Raw genomic sequence first — 18,041 nt, forward strand, 5'->3', positions numbered from 1 at the left:
AGAACTCAGTGGTATACACACCAGACAAGTAGACAAGAAGAAAAGAAAAAGAGGACTGTGTTTGCTTTTTCTGTCTTGACTATGTGAGAACTGATCATTTTCAAATATGTTTGTAGTTTTCCTTGGGTTAAGTATGCAAATATCTATTCATTTGAGTTTTTGTAATATGCTCTGGTAAACCAGATTGCCTCTGTAAAAAAATATGGTACCAGGCACTGGCCCTGTGGCATAGTGGTTAAATTCAGCACTCTCTGATTGGGTGGCCTGGGTTCATGGGTTTGGATCCCAGGCGCAGACCTACACCACTTGTCAGTCACGCTGTGGTGGCGTCCCACATACAAAGTAGAGGAAGATTGGCAACAGATGTTATCTCCGCACTAATCCTCCTCAGGGGGAAAAAAAAAGGGTACTTGTTAGTAAGATGCCATTTAATTTTCAGATGATTAATCTCAGGAAATGATATTGTGGTACCTTTTTAAAAGGAGCTGGTTAGGCAGTGAAGCATGAACATTGCTTTTCTACAGCTGTAAATTCACTGGGACTGTCCTCCTGGAGCTCTTAACCTGAGGACTGAGTTAGCACTGAATCAGCCTGTGTGCCTTTCTTTGATACAGGCATCATAATTAACCTAGGAGGACAATTGTTGTTTGGCGATTTTTGGCTAGAAAAGGAAGAATAAAAGAGCTCCATAATCCTTATCACGTTGTGATAACTGTCCCCTAGGGATTGAGTGTGAAGTGATTTCTTTGACTTAAGTGTTTTAAAAGTCAAGAGATTGACATTTATCTATAATACATGCGTTGCTTTTAAAACCAATCTCCCTTAAGTGTTGGGACCATATCATAATGCAATAGTGAACACAGTGGCAGGTGGTAGTAGCATCATAGGAGGATTGCCATGTGGAAGAGTTTGGTTGTAAACCTTAACACGGATTCTAGAATGCAAAAGAAATGGACAGGAGCCAGATGGAGGTCAGATACCAAAAATGAATATCCACGGCTTCCTTGTGGTAGCCCATGTTATACGTGGAAGTCAGGAAGGTGGTTAGGGGGTGAGTGGGAGCTAATGGTGTGTTTCTGTGAGGTAGCTGTCCGAGCCTCGGACTAGTGAGACTGGGAAATCAAGAAGGTGGCCCTGAAGAAAAAGGATAGGAAAAGGATGCTCTCATTTGAGATCAGTGCATTTTAACCTACCAAAAGTAAACAGTGTATTTCTGTGCCAGCCCAGAGAACATTTAGTTACATGGGGTTCTTATTATGCTGGATTCCCTCAGTAGCTAATCTAAAACATCACTATAGTGTTTTCATGGTCCGATCTGAATTATATTCTCAAAAGCAGCCCAAGAGAAGAACTAAATCTTACAGGTCTCAATAGACATTTTATGTGTGTTTCTTGTAAACCGTTAGAGCTAGCCTGACTCCTCCTATAACTCCCCTGAACCAAGGTGGTTCTCCAGTATCAAAGTAAAATCGTTGAAGTGCATCGTCTCTGAGTTTGCATAGTGGTGGAAATAGACTTGCAGAGCGAGGACGTAATCCTTTGCTGATTCCCGGGCAGACATATAGGAAGAATGTCCAGCAGATGATCCAGTGTCTAATCCGCAAGCTCGCTGCGCTCACCCAGTACGAGGAGGTCCTGGCGAAAATCAGCTCCACGTCCACAGATCGGCTCACAGTCCTCAAGACCAAGCCACAGTCCATACAAAGGGACATCATTACTGTCTGCAGTGACCCTTACACATTGGCCCAGCAGCTGACTCACATAGAGCTGGTAAGGCCCTTGTCATCCTCGCCCTTTATAACCACAGGCTCGGTTTGCTTTGGCAACCAATGAGTTTGTCAGCAGTGATGTCACAGGAGAGGTTAGAATAATCCAAATGGGAAATAATCTATGAAATAACTGAAAGATGTTTTTTTTAGACATTTGAATATGAATGTTTCTGATATTCTGGGAATTCACTTTAAAAATAAATACTAAGCAAGACTGAAGAGCAAAGAGTTTATTGACTTTCCTCTTCTTCCCCCTCTAATTAATTTTTCCATAACTTGCTCAGTCTTTCGCTATCTGGTGAAGCATTGATCTAAGCAGAAAATTGCCTCTCTTCAGACCTTGAAGATGATGACAATTGTAGGGTTAAAGGTTCATTTTATAAGCTGCATAAAAAAATGGGAGTAATGCCAAAAGACAGTAGATGGACTTGTAGATGGAATTTCTTCTCATTTTCATTACTACTGTTGACCTGCTGGGTTTGTGTTTCAGGAAAGGCTCAATTATATTGGTCCAGAAGAATTCGTTCAGGCATTTGTGCAGAAGGACCCTTTGGACAATGACAAGGTAATCAGTCTACCCAGAGGTCAGCCTTGAAATGGGAAATGGGATTCCTTAGTCTGTGACAGTGGGTACAAGAGACAGAAATTGGAACTACTTGGTGTAGGTTTTAAAATCAGGAAGTTTCTTTTCATTAGCCGTGTCTGATTCACTGTAGTTTTTTTTGAGCTATGTCTCCCAGTGTCTGTACGATATTTTTATCCTGTCACTAACTTTTAGCCTCTTCTTCCTCCTTACTGGGAAATTTAATAAGCAAGTGGAGGCAGGCATTTGTGGAGATGGAGGTAGGAGATAAAAGCTTAATGGTTTTAGCAGATTAAGTCAGAAAGAAAATAGGACAGAACGCTCTACTCATGATTCAACAATAGCGTGGGCAGTAAAGACAGGATGCACATCCAGTGTGCTGAGGAAGGGTCTTTACTGCCTTGCCTCTTGTTTTAAGGTGAACCCTCACGACAGGTTTATTGCCTGAGTGAAGCCCATGTAAAGAAAATAACACTGGGCATGGACTATAAAATCAGTATACGTACATAACAAATGTTTTTCCCCAGCGTCCTCTAGAAGCGTTTTGAATTGTTAGGCAAAGACTGTATCACCCACTAATGAACGCTCCCCTTTGGGAGTAGGGGCAACAGCTGTCCTCCGGCCTGAGAATAGTTTCCCTGAGTACCGGAAGTGAAGATGAGGTTTTGCAATAGAAGGCTAGGGGACTTTTTTGTTTGTTGCTTTTGGAAGGAAGGAAAGAGGGCTGTAATTAACCTGTTCAGGCTTGGCCTTGAACTCTGAGATGAGCTTAACTCCTTTTGCTTTTGAACAATGTGTGATTCACCCTACGCACTGTGATGGTATAGACTCCCATTTATCCACCTTGGAAGATATTTAGTTTTTTGCTTCATGATGCTCCAAAATTTTGTCCTAGACTTAATTTAAGAGAAAATTTTCTAGTCCCCTGCATGCTTCAGCTTCTCCTGGCTGTGTTGATATCAATTGGTATTCACACTCCATGCAGCATTCAAGATTGTTTTAAAATGCAGCCAAACTGTTCCTTTGAATTGTCCTTCTGAGAGCAGTTCCCACCCAGAGTAACTTCATTTCCTGGGAGGGAAGGGCACTGTCATGAATGCATCAGAGTGCATTTCTAGACCTTAGGGGTTTCACTGGAATGTACAAGAAATTTTGATATTTCTGTAAGGAGAGTTGAGAATGTCAGTGGTTCTCCCTCTTTTCCTAGAAAGCTTTCCTAATCCATAAACTGAGAATAAAGGCCCATCTCTGACAAAAATGAGAGCCTGATACACCTTTTTCCCTCCAAGTCATCTGCTCCTTTGCTTTCTCTTCAGAGTTGCTACAGTGAACGGAAGAAGACACGAAACCTAGAGGCATACGTGGAATGGTTTAATCGCCTCAGCTACTTGGTTGCTACAGAAATCTGCATGGTGAGAAAATGACCGTTCTTTGTCTCCCAGCTCTCTACATTGTTTATTTGTACTTATTTTACATCTGTTGGGCCTCCATGTTGACTAATTGCCCTCTTTTTTCTTTTTCTGTACAGCCTGTGAAGAAGAAGCACCGGGCTAGAATGATTGAGTATTTCATTGACGTAGCTCGCGAGTGTTTTAACATTGGCAACTTTAACTCCTTGATGGCAATAATCTGTGAGTGTTTTCTGAAAGATACATGTCCATTATTTTTCCAGGTCCTATGAAGTGTATCCACTTAAAATTTGCAAATAGTAGTTTTATTAATTAAAACTGTACTTTTTAATCCTGAATTGTTTCAGAACATTCAGAATTCTTTAAATATCCAAATTGGTGCAAATACGGATAATCTTTTTTAAGTATACAGGAATTAATGGAATACACTTAGTATTTAATTTCTCTTTTATGCCATTAAGAAAATATCAAGGCAAGCCATATCATAGGAGAAAATATTTGTAATACGTATAGTTGAAAAAGAACTTGTATCCAGAATCTATAAAGAACCCTACAAATCAATAATAAAACGGCAAATAACCCAATGAAAAAAGGGTAAAGTACTTGGACACTTCACAACAGAAGATATACTAATGGATAATAAGTATATGAAAAGGTGCTTCCCATGATTAGTCATCAGAGAAACACAAATTAAAATCACAGTGAAATACCATTTCAGACACTTGAATGACTTAAGTTAAAAAGATGGTTGAACCAAATATTGGTGAGGATTTGGCCCTCTCGAACATCATTGGTGGGAGTGTAAAATGGTACTACTACTTTGGGAAACTGTTCGGCAGTTTATTATAAAGTTAACTTATCTACACTTAGTAATGAACACTTTTTCAGAGTGTAAGTTAGAATGGCTTTTCTTATTTCTCTCTTTCAACTTTCTCTCCTGCACCTTCCATTTTAAATGAGAAGCTGGCATGAATATGAGCCCAGTGTCTCGACTGAAAAAAACTTGGGCCAAAGTGAAGACTGCGAAGTTTGACATTCTTGAGGTATGTGAAGCTGATATGTTAAGTAACATTTTACACCTGGAAAGTGGGATTCCTCTGTGTGATCTTGCTTCTTGATCAGATAGCACTAGTGAAGAAAGCCCATGTCTCCTTTCAGACCCAGGGAAAGGAAAGGGAGTAAGACAGGAGGAGAGGCATAAATCAGGTGGTAGACTAATGTAACCTAGAGAGAGGTGTCTGTTTTGGGGTGAATTGACATCACATTGTATACATTGAATACGTCACATTGTGTACATTGAATACATCACATTGTATACATTGAATATGTCACATTGTATACATTGAATACATCACGCTCACTTCATTGATTTACAGTGTCCGAGGGGCGGAGTTCCCATGCCTACAGAAATGTTCATTCACCATCCTTTCAGCAAGTTTAGCTAACCTGTGAAAAAGCCCTTCCAATGTGATTCTGAGGGTAGTTGGACTTGTGCATAAAGGCATTTGTGTTTGAATCATATTCATGTTATTATTTCCTTGGTGTGTTAGTGCTTTGAATCTACTGTCTTTGGAGATAATAAGAAAGTGTACTTTCCTAAGTTTTCCCCCAAATTGGGAATTATCATTGGGTATATTACATTATGCTTTATTCGTATTGTCTAACATATTTCTTTTCCTTGTTGACACTATACTTCAGTTATTTGTGAATGATTTACAAAGAACAAGTTCACTGCAAAATGTTGGATCATTATATGTGGCTAACCATCAGCTGACCCACTCACTTTCAAATGAAACCAGAAAATTGTTTCTCATGCTGGTGTTTGACTCTTTGTTATCAGATTTAAGACTAATCTCAACAGTTAACCTGGAAAGAATTTGGCCTGGGTTTAACATTATTGAAGCTGATATCAGCTTATATAAATAAACCAAACCTCAGGAAAGAAAAATTTGTATTTTGATGTGTTTTGTGCCTATGTGTGTGTATGAGAGGGATAAATCATATTCTTAATGAGTTCCCTAACTTATTTTAAATTTTTTATGTAGAGTTAAAAGTATGATCCTGTAAACTTCTGCAGGTGAGAAGTAAATAATTAATACTCTCCTCTTTTTTGTCTATAGCATCAGATGGACCCTTCAAGCAATTTCTACAATTATCGAACAGCTCTTCGTGGGGCAGCACAGAGGTCTTTAACTGCTCACAGTAGCAGAGAGAAGGTAGGTGCTTAAAGGAGTTTTACTCCTGGTGGAGTTGCTATCTGTTGTGCAGAAATGCAGTGTGACCTACTACTGAGCCGCTTTTAGTGGTTCAGATCTAAGAAAAAAAGTTGATACACTGTAGAAATTTTACCACTTGCCACATAGTGATGGGGGGTGCTGAAGGAAAGTTGGACCATGGAAAGGGAAAGGTGGCTTGGTGTAAAACTTTGCAAATATACGTTACTGTGTTATTTTTGCGTTATTTAAATGATTATTTTGTAGTATGTCTTAGTTGTATTTCAAGCAATAAATTAAGTCATATTTTAGGATGACAAATGGCGTTAGAGAGTAATTTGATTTCATGGAAAAAGAGACATTTAAGCTCTCTACAAGGTAGCTGACTTAATATAACCTTTTCTCTTAAAAGAATGAGCTTACCTCCCATGGTTCAGTCATTTATTTTCAGAAAGTAGGTTAGTTGCAGTAACATTAGGCCTGTTACTAATTGGATATGTGGGTGGCAGAAAAAGTACAGGAATGATGTCTGAGAAATTAATGATCCTTACTCTCCCCTCCCCTTAAACAATTTAATATGATCCTGGATCGACCCTACTCTTGACTCTGAGAGTCCTTTCTTGGCACGTTTCAGTGTCGTATTTCCTTAGATAGGAAGGATAAGTTGTTTCCACATTTGGGAATCATGTTATTTCAGAAGTAAATACCTGGTTATGGAAAATGGGCTAATGAAGTTTGCTTGATGAAATTTATTTTCTGCTTAGATTCTGTCCATCTTTCAACTTAAACTGTATCTTTAACAAGTAAAAGAAAATGAGGGTAAAAGACATTTCAGGGCATCTCAATGACTTCCCTCTAAAAAGCTTTTGCCTCAATGATGTAAAATAAAAACAAACACAAAAAGAAACCCCAGCTTTTCCAAATGCTGAATTGTTCTCAACAAAATCCAACATATCAGTTGTGATAATGTTTGAGAAATACTGTAAATATATTAACTTTTTTTTTTAGTAAAGAAACAAGGTCAGAGAGGGGACGAAGCAGAGAGAACTGTCTCAGTTTAGCCCAATGGAGTGACTAGCTTGTCAATTTTACTTGCCCAAATCCCAGCACTCCTGTGACTAGATTGAAAAAGATCTAATCAGAGGTTTTTTTAAGCTTCAGAAAGTGAGTGTGTGCATCAGAGGATCCCAGGACCCTGAAGTTTCAGGATACGTTGGAGGCTGTCTGCAGCCTCTCACTCACCTCTCTGGGTTGGATGTGGGGCTCCTCTGCGTGACCCTCAGTGAGAGTTAGGTGGGCTCCGCCTCAGTAGGGTGGCTGTAGAATCCTTGCTCTGAGTAGGGAGCTGCAGCATTGGCCACAGTAATTCTGAGGTCCAAGCCCCTGGAAAGATCTCACTGAATATTGTGTTTGTGGGTCTCGAATAGCTTTTTTCAGAAAAAAAACGTTCAAAGTATTTACCCTTTACCTCATTTAATAAATTGTCTGCTTATTTTTGTTATTTTTTTAACCAGTTCTATGTGAGCATATGAATTGTTCTCTCTAGTTCATGAAACAAATGAAATCACTACCATTTAAAAAAATTGGCTTTCTTTTTAACAATTGATCTCAGAGGCAATGAATGAAAATATTTCTGGGTAAAATCCATCTTTTATTTAAAAGACTTGGGATTCTTTTTCCTTTTTTGAAGTGAGAGTCGACTCCCTTTATTCCTAAGTAATTTCCTATTTTAAAATCTTCTTGACAACATGACTAGAGTAATAGAATCTTTGATATTCTTTCAGATCTTAAGTTTATGTGGCTGAAGTGGCATATCTCTAGGTGCCATATCATAGAACAAATCAAATCTGTCTTCCACACAGAGGCCTTTAAATGATCTTTAAATAGCTATTTGTTCTGTGGCTACGCATGTCTCATGTGCTTAATTGAGGTAAAACCTGTACTATTTAATTCAGTCCTCACCACAACTCAGTGAGGTAGTTACTACTCTTCCCATTTTAAGGTGAGGAAACTAGACTTTGTGAGTATGTTAGGTTTATACTAGGGGTTGGCAAACTTTTTATATTAAGAGCCAGATCATAAACATTTTAGGCTTTGTCAGCTATACGATCTCTGTTACCACTACTCAGCTGTGATGTAATGCCCAAAGGCAGACATGACGATACGTGGATGAATGAACCAGCATGGCTGTTTTCCAGTAAAGCTGTCTGGCCACTGTAATTTGAATTTCATATAATTTTTATGCTCATGAAATATTATTCTTTTGATATTTTTCCAGTCATTTAAAAATGTAAAATGTACGGCTCCTAGGCCATACCAAAACAGGTGGTGAGCCCAGGTGACCCACGGGCCACAGTTTTCAGACTCTTGGCTTATAATGTTAGTAAATGCTGGAGCCAAATTTTAAACTGAGGTCTCACAGAATCCAAAGCCCAGTGCTTCCCATCACAAGGGATCTTTCAAAGAAGCGAGGTTCAGGGGTGCTTTTATCATTGCTGCTCTGACTGTTTAGTTCTAAAATAATAGAGAAATGGCCAGTCATATTGAAGGAGAAGGTAGCAAGGGGATCTTTACTAATTCAGCTGTAGAGACTTCCACGGACAATAGCAAATGATTAAATGTATATTCAAAGGGGCTGTGGAAACTGAAGATTCACTTTGGCTGTTTTTGGAGATCAGTGAAACAAAAAATAATCAAAGCTTGGGTTTTTTTTTAATGACTTTACGGGAAAATCTGAATATCTCTCTAGAAGTGAAAATTGATACTTAATGTTTTCATGTATGAGCCAAAACGTATGTTTTCCAGATCTCCCAGTCGTTTAGTCTAGATGTACCGCATGAGTCATAAGCTTAGGGAAACTTCAAAAACCTGCTCTGGGTAAACAACATAGGCCCACAGTTTGTGTTTGGAGCCTTATTTGCATTGTGGCAAATTTAGAATCTTCAGAAACGTGTTGCCATTTAATGAGAGAAAGTAGACAGTTACTGTGTCTGAGCTCTGCTCTGTGTTCCTTATGGGCTTTGTAGGATTTAGGATACTTTTTAAAGAGATTATTATTTTAGGTTAATTAATTAAACACCACCTCCTCAAACCAAAGATGTGAGGCAGGAAAGTCTTACTAAAGAAAGTTCCTTGTTTTTTAAACAACCACTAATTTTAATTTACACACTTATATTCCTCCTTCACTTGGGCACATCTCACAACACGTTGTGCAAGGTACTTCTTTGGTGATTTCCCATGAGTACAGGTGCTTGCTTGCTGTCATGCCAAGACCAGGTTTACTCAATAGAAAGTTTGTAGCAACTATTACCTAAAACCCTGAGCTCTCACGTTATCTTCAGCAATGTCTTCATGGGTGAAAAAATGTTCATCTAAAAAAAAGTTCATCTGAAATGTAGATGTCTAAATGATATAAATAGAGATTCTAGCAGGGAGATGGGGCACACATCTTAAAATCGTGGTGCCTGCAGCCAGGGGTATTCTGTTAATGTTTGGCTCTCACTAAGGGGTTGCTAAATGAAAAGCAAGAATTCTTTTAGATCTTTTTCCTTTGATTACAGCCAGAACTTTTCAGATTTTATTATATGCTATTGCAATGAGAAAAATAGAACTGTAGGAACAACATGAAGCCATCCACTTCCCAGTGCCACTTGTCTCTGCTGTGTTTGGGTTATTAATAGCATTTGCAGCTTAAGCAAAATTATGTAAGGGAGGAAGCTGCTCTCATAGGAGGTAAACAAAACACTGTATCTTGATTCACCATAGGCTTTTATGTAATCCAGAGTTAATGTTGTTCATTAATTTCTTGTTTTGTTTGATGAGAGACCAAATGTTTGTTTGCCCAAAACAAACGAGGATCTTTTGTTTTTTCTAGATTGTGATACCCTTCTTCAGTCTTTTAATCAAAGATATTTATTTCCTCAATGAAGGCTGTGCCAACCGCCTTCCAAACGGCCATGTCAACTTTGAGGTAAGGATAGGCTGCAAAATTCTGAGCAAGCCTGTCTAGCATGGCATCCCAAGCCAGGCAGCTTAAACTGACTCTGAAGTTGTAGAACCAGGTTTTCTCTTTCTCTGCTATTTTGTAAGAAAATAACAGTACCGAGTAGAATAAATTAGCTGCACCATTATTGTTAATTATTATCTGAAGGTACTTGAGTAAATTTTTACCTCTACCTAGCAAATACCTATACGTGGTTTTTATTAAATCAAGAAAACTGTGTAGTTCAGAAGATTAGAAGCCAGAGGGAAACATTAAATGGTATTATCTCTTCCAAGCTCATGGAAGCTCATTTTTGATGACTGCCTTTAAATTATTTCATTTTATTCTTCTCTAGAAATTTTGGGAACTGGCCAAACAAGTGAGTGAATTCATGACGTGGAAACAAGTAGAGTGTCCATTTGAGAGGGACCGGAAGATCTTGCAATATCTGCTCACGGTACCAGTCTTCAGCGAAGATGGTGAGTAGGCCCTTCAGCTCGGCCTACCACCAGCATCCCAAAACCCTACAATTAGGAAATTAGTGTATAAATGCTTGGTGCCTGGTTCCTCGTACAGCATGAGGCCTGCCTTCTGACCTATTCCATCTTAAGAGTTTTCTGTTGCACAGAAAACTTTTTGATTTAGCCCTAAAATATTTGAGTCAGGCACTCACTATTGACCCAGAAATAGTATCTTTCTGTGTTTAAATATGCTTTATAACTCTAGCTCTGCAGTGCTTTCGGCACAAATGGAAACTTATCGAAAGATTTTTTTCCCCTTATTTGGGCTTGCTTCAGTAGACAAAAAAAGGTGTTTTATGTTATGTTGATGTTCAGGTAATTGGAAAACAAATAAACAAACAAAACATTTAGTTGCTGCCTCCTGCTGTTTTAAAAAGTAGTGGAAAGTCTTGACCTGTTAAAACGTTAGGGAATTTGAAGCAGAAACAGTGATTGTGTACAGAAAAAATTGACCAGAAGAGAGTTGAAGTTTGTAAAAGACTTGAGGATTTAGTCTATTGATCGGTGTCCTAATACTACAGAAATCAATAGCCTTATTAACCAGCAGTTTCTCATAGTAGATTGATGGTGTTGATGATAATGACTGAAGAGCATTTTGAATGACCATTACCCATCCCAGAGGGCACTGGATTGATAGTCACCTCTACAAATAGGATTGAGAACAGGCTTTTAAATCTTTGGATGAAGACTCTTTTTGACTTAAAATTAAAGAAAAACTATTAGAACGGTGAAAAATTGGCCTAGAAAATCTGTCTTTTTACCTACTAAGGGTTTTTAAAAAATCGGTGCTATGAGGAAAGGATCTCCTCCTGTGGCCTTCTTTCTAAAGAACATAAATGTGAGCGTGTGATGGCATCGTGTGGCTTGCATTTGTAAGTCTTTTTGCCTCATGAATTGTTTCTTAGTTAGTTAAGTGCTTTTTTGGCCTAGAGGCCTTTGGAGTTTTATCGAGATGGTCGGTTGTGGCGAAGTGATATTCCATCTTCTTAATGAAACCCTGAAGCTTCTCAGGTGTCATTTGATATTTAAAGAGTGTGCTTTGCTGCAGGGTTGGGCTCAGGTTGAACAGCGGGTGGAGGGTGGTGCATGAGTATCAGAAGGCCTCAGTAGTAATGCGTTCTTTTCTTCTGGTTGTTTGCAGCTCTCTACTTGGCTTCCTATGAGAGTGAAGGGCCTGAGAATCATATAGAGAAAGACAGATGGAAGTCCTTAAGGTGAGTCTCATTGCTTCTCATTGCTGTGCAAATCTAAAGGAGATGTTGGACTTACTTGAAGAAAGCCACATACTTTCCATAGGAAGTCCCTGTCTGCGTGTCCGAAGTCCTCTGCACCTTTTCTCTCGTTAACTGGGTCTTTGTGGCTTACAAGCCTCATTGCCATCATTCAGTTTTATTGCCTTCCGTTTTTTTATACTGGCAGATATACAGTGACTCTGTTCTTCCTTCTATCTCCTGTTATTTTATGGAATGAGGAACTGTAATTACCCCATAATATGCAAACAAGAGAACCAATTTGTTTTCTTCATTTAAAAGATAAGAAGCTCGGACTATATTTCTGAATAGTTCTAATACTAAAATTTTATTTGACCTGAGATAACAACAGGCCTAAGTACCAGTTGGTTCAGTAAATTTGAACGTGTCGCTTATGGACTGGATCTTGGTGCCGTCTTTGGTTTGAGCGAGACAGAGTTGGGACTTACAGCATAATCCAGAATCTCTTCAAATTTAGAAGTTGTGTTAGCCCCTAACTGAGATAGGTAAATTCGTATTGTAACCATGCGAGATACTTTAATAGGCAAAAGCAGCCCAGGATGTAGTAATAATAAAATCAAAATTGCTCTATTTGTATTTCTACTAAAAGTCTCTGGGAGCATGTGCTTTTTTGTACCAGGGTTGACACACACATTTTCTCTTTTTCCCGAAGTCGTTTGGGAGACTTCAATACGATTGATATTGGGCTAGGTTTCAGGAACCAGGGTATTTACCATAACAGTTGGTTTCTTGTGACCTTGTTTGTGTCAAAGGAAAATTTAGGCCTTTGTACCTCTCACTGAGGACGGGGTAGGTAGAGAGGCCTTGGAATTACTATCCTGAGAACAGGCCACAGTGATAGGTAAGACTGGAGATGTTTCTTTGAGTCCAGACACAGGGGAAGGCATGGCCAACACCTGCTATCAAGGGAATGTGACAGATGCCCCATTCTCCTTTTGTGAAATTTTTTGCCTGCTAATGGCACGTTTATATTAAAATTTTGTATTATTTTGTGTTGGTATTAAAGGATATTCACTGTGCTCTTTAATATTATTCATGTGTAAAGCATGAGCCTCAGAGTACCATCTTGTTGGATAAGATTTGGGAATTACTCCCTGTAGTTATCCTTTTTAGATGAACTTCGCCACTGATATTGCTCCTCTTTTTAATCCCCCCTTTCTGTTTTTTAAAAACTTGAAGTTGGTAAAGCCCCTGAGTACAGCTCAGCTATTGTTACTTTTTTTAGAGATTTTTTTTTTAAAAAATTGGTAAGCAGATAAATTGGCTGTCCATAAATGATACCTGGTGTCTGCCTTTCCTGTGATTCCACACAAATATTACAAATTCAAATAATCCAAACCAACCGCGTACTTTTCTGGTTGTTATTCTTTTCTGATCGTTGCTTTTTTATGCCATGCTCTTGTTGATTAGTGGTTAGTTTGGAAGGGTTTGTAAGTCAAAGGGTTGTTAGTAAAAGCCGAAGATTACATTATATAATCTCTTCCTGTATCTGAGTGTACTGTATGCACAGTGTACAATAACGCTGAACTTTTGATTGGTTGAAATATGACCAAAGAATTTCGTGGAGAATTTGGGAATGTAACGTGAGAAAGAGAGTGCCCACTACCGGCTTAAATTCACGCGCAAATCCGTGAATTGTCTGCACTTGTGCTCAACTCAGAAGTGCACAGTCATGATGCTTCTGATGAGAATTTGCTGAGGAACCAGCAGTGACACAAATAGAATGAATGGCACATAAGGAAATATGTATATAAAGACATGAAGGTGTATTCTTTGGTATAAAGGACTAGTTTCCATGTTAAAATTGTTTTTGAGGGGCCTTGAAGGACAGACTCTCCTTCGAGTCTGCTGTAAGCCATGCTGTCTGCCTTTTCCACATCCTGTCTCTTCTCAAGGCCCCACTCCAGTGCCTCCCCTCCCTGACCATCTTTCCCCAGAAAGAGTCCCTCCTGAACTCGTGCACTCTAAGGCAATTGTCCTCTCCTGTGACAGACCACGTGTTGTTTTGTTTCTTTTACCAACCACCGTGTAGGACCCTTGAGGGCAAGCACAGGGTCTTCCCTTCACGTCTGCCATTGCACCGGACACATGCTCCTGTGCTGAGGAATGACATCGGGTGCCCGCAGGTGTTGGCCAAGGCATAGCCACCACAGAGGATAAACAAAAGAAAATAGGCTACAATGATTTGCAAAACCACGTGTTAAGTGGATGCTAAGACTAATTATTCTAGAATGATAGTACTTACCTGAAAACTTGTATATTTGTTAGCTTTGAAGGCAATAAGATATTTTTACATAGACACTTTTCCTGCCAGCCCCAGAGCCATTCATTCAAATATTTAGGTTCAGCAGTGGCAATGACAAACACACCTCTGAGGGCAGACACCTTTCTTGTCACTTGTTATTTAATGCTCTCAATGGGCATGGAATGTGAGGATGCTTATGTGTACTAAGTAACAGATGAGGTGATGAGACCAGTGCATAGCTAAAAGCTTTTATCATTAATCACATTCGTTTGTTCCTTTTGTTTTAATATAAAGCCACTCAAGATATAGATTTACTGTAAACAAAGCTTTTGCCATCTCCATTAATAAATATTTAAGTGACATGCAGTTCTCAAAAAAACCCGGAAGGACTTCAATGCTTGATATTTTTTTTCTTCCTCTTTTTAACTATGTAAAATGAAACTTAAATCCTAGGAAAGATGAAACTAGTATTAGGCAAGGCATTTTAATCCTAATTCAAATAATCGGCTACCTTCCTTCTTATATTTATTACTCAGGTCGAGCCTCTTAGGCAGAGTCTAACAGCTGGGATGTTGACCGCCGCTGCTGCTGCTGCTGCTGCTGCTGCTGCCTCCACCACACAGATCATCGAGGGGCTGGCCTTTGTTTTCTGGCATCTCGTACCACAAAAAATCGTAAAGTCCCTGCAAGCAAGCCCACTCCGGAGCAGATGGGGAATGTAATTTCCCACAGCGGACAGACTGACTCAGATTTTGTGAGACTGAAATGTTCACTGAAGACACTTGAGAAAGAGTTCTCTGAAGATCGCAGCTCTGCGCATGATTCATCTCCTGGAATTTCCATGTGAATCACTGCTCCGCACCTGGATGGAGCTTTCTTTTGTGTGTGTGTTTCTTTTATTTGGTTGAACATTTGCTGCTAATGGGACTTGCCCAGCTGAGTGCTGGCTCTTAGGAAGCCCATGTTTCTTTGTTAACTTAAATGAAAAAGGGGGAGGAGGGAGGGGGTAGAAACCCCTCCGTTTAGATCCCAAACTTCAGCTCAGTGGCGTTGCCAGGAGGGGTGAGACTGGTTGGACGCTGACTGCGGACTTCGTTTCCCTTAGCGTGTGCTGTGTTGTAAATTCCTCTCCCCCCTCTTCCTACAAGGTTTTGAGTTGGCTGCTGGTTAGCAAACTCCTTTTTACCCATATAAGTTATTTAATATAATGATGAAGCTCAACACTGTGGTAGGAAAATAGCCACTAGGGGGAAAAAAAAAATGAGTTTGTCATTGGACTGCTCAACGATCCAGAAGGACTTTTTGTTTTCTCTGCCCTTCTGAGCTGTTTACAACTGACCACTATGTTCTCCAGATGTATTTTTCAGTAGTGTTTTGTTACTTAGTTTTCCATGACGCCTATTTTTTTTTTCTCTTGTAAATTTAAATTATCTGACTTGCAGGATCTTGGAAAAACCCATGGCCTAATTACAATTTAATTTTTTTAACAGACTGTTATTTTTCATTACCTTGTGGTGTCTGTTGGTGACTAAACATGTGAACAAGGAATAAATTGGAGAAGTTACCACTGCCCCCTCCCCGACAGCCGTGAACAAAATGAATGAAAAACATCTCACTGTAAACTGAGAGGTGGATCTGATTGTGAAACAGTTCACCTTGTTAAACATCTAAAGAAGTCTGTAGTCGCTCTGCAAACAGCCATTTATTTATTTACTCTAGAAACTGTAGAGTAGTAAACCGTGCTAATGAAAAACACAAAGCATCGTGTTCCAAACAGAGATGTATTTGAAAACTTAATGACATGGTTTCAGAACACAGAGCATGTCTGTATGCTGCACGCCATCTCAGCAGACCTCAGATGTCTCCAGGTTGTCCCTTTACAACCATCAATATATTTTACACTCTGCGGCCAGGAGTTGTGGCGTCCTTCCTTTCTTTTATGGATGGGATTGTTGGGTGGGTGGTGGCCGGAGTCGCAGTAGTTCAGCTCAAGTGACTGGCTGAAAAGGTGTCCTTCCTGGATGAATCGTCCTTTAGGAGTATGCACGTGGGTGTTTATTTTCTAAAAATGAATCGTGGTTCGCATTTAATAAACAGCACTTGCCGGGCACTTTCTAGTGTTTAGCATGGCTCATCATCCCCACTTTTTAGGCGTGGGCATATTAATGATCACGATGATTTGTCCAAGGCCACATAGCTAATGAGAGGCCCAAAGAGTTGAACTAGGCCTTCTCATTCCAGAGCTTTAAACCACACTGCCAAGCTTCTCAAACGTCAGTATAATCTTCAAACTTGCAGATAACCTGGGCATCTTGCTTACGCGCAGATTTGGATTCTGTAGGCCTGGGGGCGGCCCAGGGGATGCTGATGCTGCTGGCCCTGGATCCGCTTACGGTGGCAAGGCACCTACCCTTCAGGCCTGTCCCTGGTGCTGCCTTTCCCTGGAGTTGTTGCGGGAACAGCAGCTATGTTTATCTTTCAACCCTCTACATCAGGGGTCGGCAGGCTATGCACTGCTGGCCAAGTGTGCCCGTTTCGTATGGCCCACGAGGTAACAATGGTTGAAAAAAATCAAAACAAGGATAATATTTCATGATACGTGAAAATTATATGAAATTCAAATTTCAATGTCCATAAATAAACTTTTATTGGAACACAGTCACACATTTGTTTACGCATTTTCTTGTGGCTGCTTTCTGCTACAGAGTATATGGTTGCGACAGAGACTGTGACAAAGCCTCAAATATTTACTCTCTGGCCCTTTACAGAAAGTTTGCTGGCCCCTGATCATTGAGCGTTACAGTGAGTTTGCAAAAATGCTATAAGGTCTCTATTATGGCCTTAGATACATAAAGGTATGTACTGAAAAAATTTTCCTAAAAGTTGTATTAGGCTTAAAAAATATGTAATTTAAAAATGCTATTTAAACAAAAAGTTTTCACAGAAAGAGTTACCATTCTCATAGATAGCCCCAGATAGGCCAGAGGTTTAAACCGTGTATTGAGTTATCTGTAGAAATCATTTACTCTGCTCCTCTTTGTGCTGTGTGTGGATTGGCGACTCCCCAGCAGCTTATAGGTGCATTTATAATTTATGTGGGTGGATGGAAGCCTGGTAAATACAAGCGTAAACAGCGCCGGGCAATGTCAGTCAGTAGATTTTGATCGGGGATGTGACCCGTCCGGGCACGCCGTGTGTTCCAAAGAAGCAGGCTTTAAGCTGAGGCCTGGAGGGAGCCTCTGAACTAGCTGGGTTTGGTAGGAAAAGAAGAGTGCACCTTTCACTACTTGAAATGTCCCTTGTTTCTGAGGACACAGGCCCAAGAGTTCCCCAGGGGTGGCCTGCCTTTCATCTAACAAAGAACATTGGCCTGCCTTTCATCTAACAAAGAACATCATTGGAAACGGGTTGTCTTGCCTTTGTTTCTGAAGCTTTTCAGCCTTCCCTCTCCACTTGACCTGGCTCCGGCCCCCCTGTCCATTTCCTCATCCCTCTGTACTTTTCTTCCAGCACACTTTCACTTCTTTCTGTACTTTCTAACTGCTGTCTGTATGACTCCTGTGCTTAGAGTCTTGAGAAAGCACAGCCCACCATTGGAAGCTGAGTTGCTCAACTATATAGGAATGTTGAACTGTAGATTATTAACATCCTCTACCTCCTGCTTGGGTGCATTTTGTTTACCCCGTGGGCTGTCTCAACAAAAGACAGTGCCTGCCTCTATTCCAAACATGGCTCACTATTCTGATGGAGAGCGCACAACTCTGGATAGAAAAGAGGGCTGGGCTCATTTTCTTTCAGAGCTAAGGGTTCAAAGGAATTCCTGAGTTTGTTTCCTGGAAGAAAATGGCTAGTGACCTGGAAACTACTAACTAAACATATAAAACTGCAAGATACTCTGATGGCGGCTTGACCAGCTTTATCCTTAAGACATTTTAAAAGGAAAGACATTTTTCAGAATTGGGCTGGAAATTGGGGTGCTTCCTGGGTAAGTCAAGCCAAAATTGTTTTCTAGGTTTCAATGATGAGATAATTGCCTCGATTCTCTGCC

At 39.9% G+C, this 18,041-nt stretch overlaps 1 protein-coding gene across 7 annotated transcripts in view; it reads left to right on the forward strand.

Annotated features, from left to right (window-relative positions):
• RASGEF1B (RasGEF domain family member 1B) overlaps window positions 1-16,655 on the forward strand; it is a 701,629-nt gene extending 684,974 nt beyond the window's left edge. For all 7 annotated transcript variants that reach the window (XM_070263619.1, XM_070263617.1, XM_070263618.1 and 4 more), the window contains 10 exons: window positions 1,558-1,770; window positions 2,260-2,334; window positions 3,669-3,764; window positions 3,881-3,983; window positions 4,725-4,804; window positions 5,882-5,977; window positions 9,849-9,944; window positions 10,312-10,435; window positions 11,619-11,691; window positions 14,530-16,655. In XM_070263619.1, the coding sequence (XP_070119720.1) occupies window positions 1,558-1,770; window positions 2,260-2,334; window positions 3,669-3,764; window positions 3,881-3,983; window positions 4,725-4,804; window positions 5,882-5,977; window positions 9,849-9,944; window positions 10,312-10,435; window positions 11,619-11,691; window positions 14,530-14,554 (981 nt within the window). In that variant the 3' untranslated portion in view covers window positions 14,555-16,655. The remainder of the gene's footprint in view (window positions 1-1,557; window positions 1,771-2,259; window positions 2,335-3,668; window positions 3,765-3,880; window positions 3,984-4,724; window positions 4,805-5,881; window positions 5,978-9,848; window positions 9,945-10,311; window positions 10,436-11,618; window positions 11,692-14,529) is intronic.
• Window positions 16,656-18,041: the final 1,386 nt, after the last annotated feature.

Source organism: Equus caballus, chromosome 3 (assembly GCF_041296265.1).
Source record: "Equus caballus isolate H_3958 breed thoroughbred chromosome 3, TB-T2T, whole genome shotgun sequence".
In the NCBI taxonomy this organism is placed as follows: domain Eukaryota; kingdom Metazoa; phylum Chordata; class Mammalia; order Perissodactyla; family Equidae; genus Equus; species Equus caballus.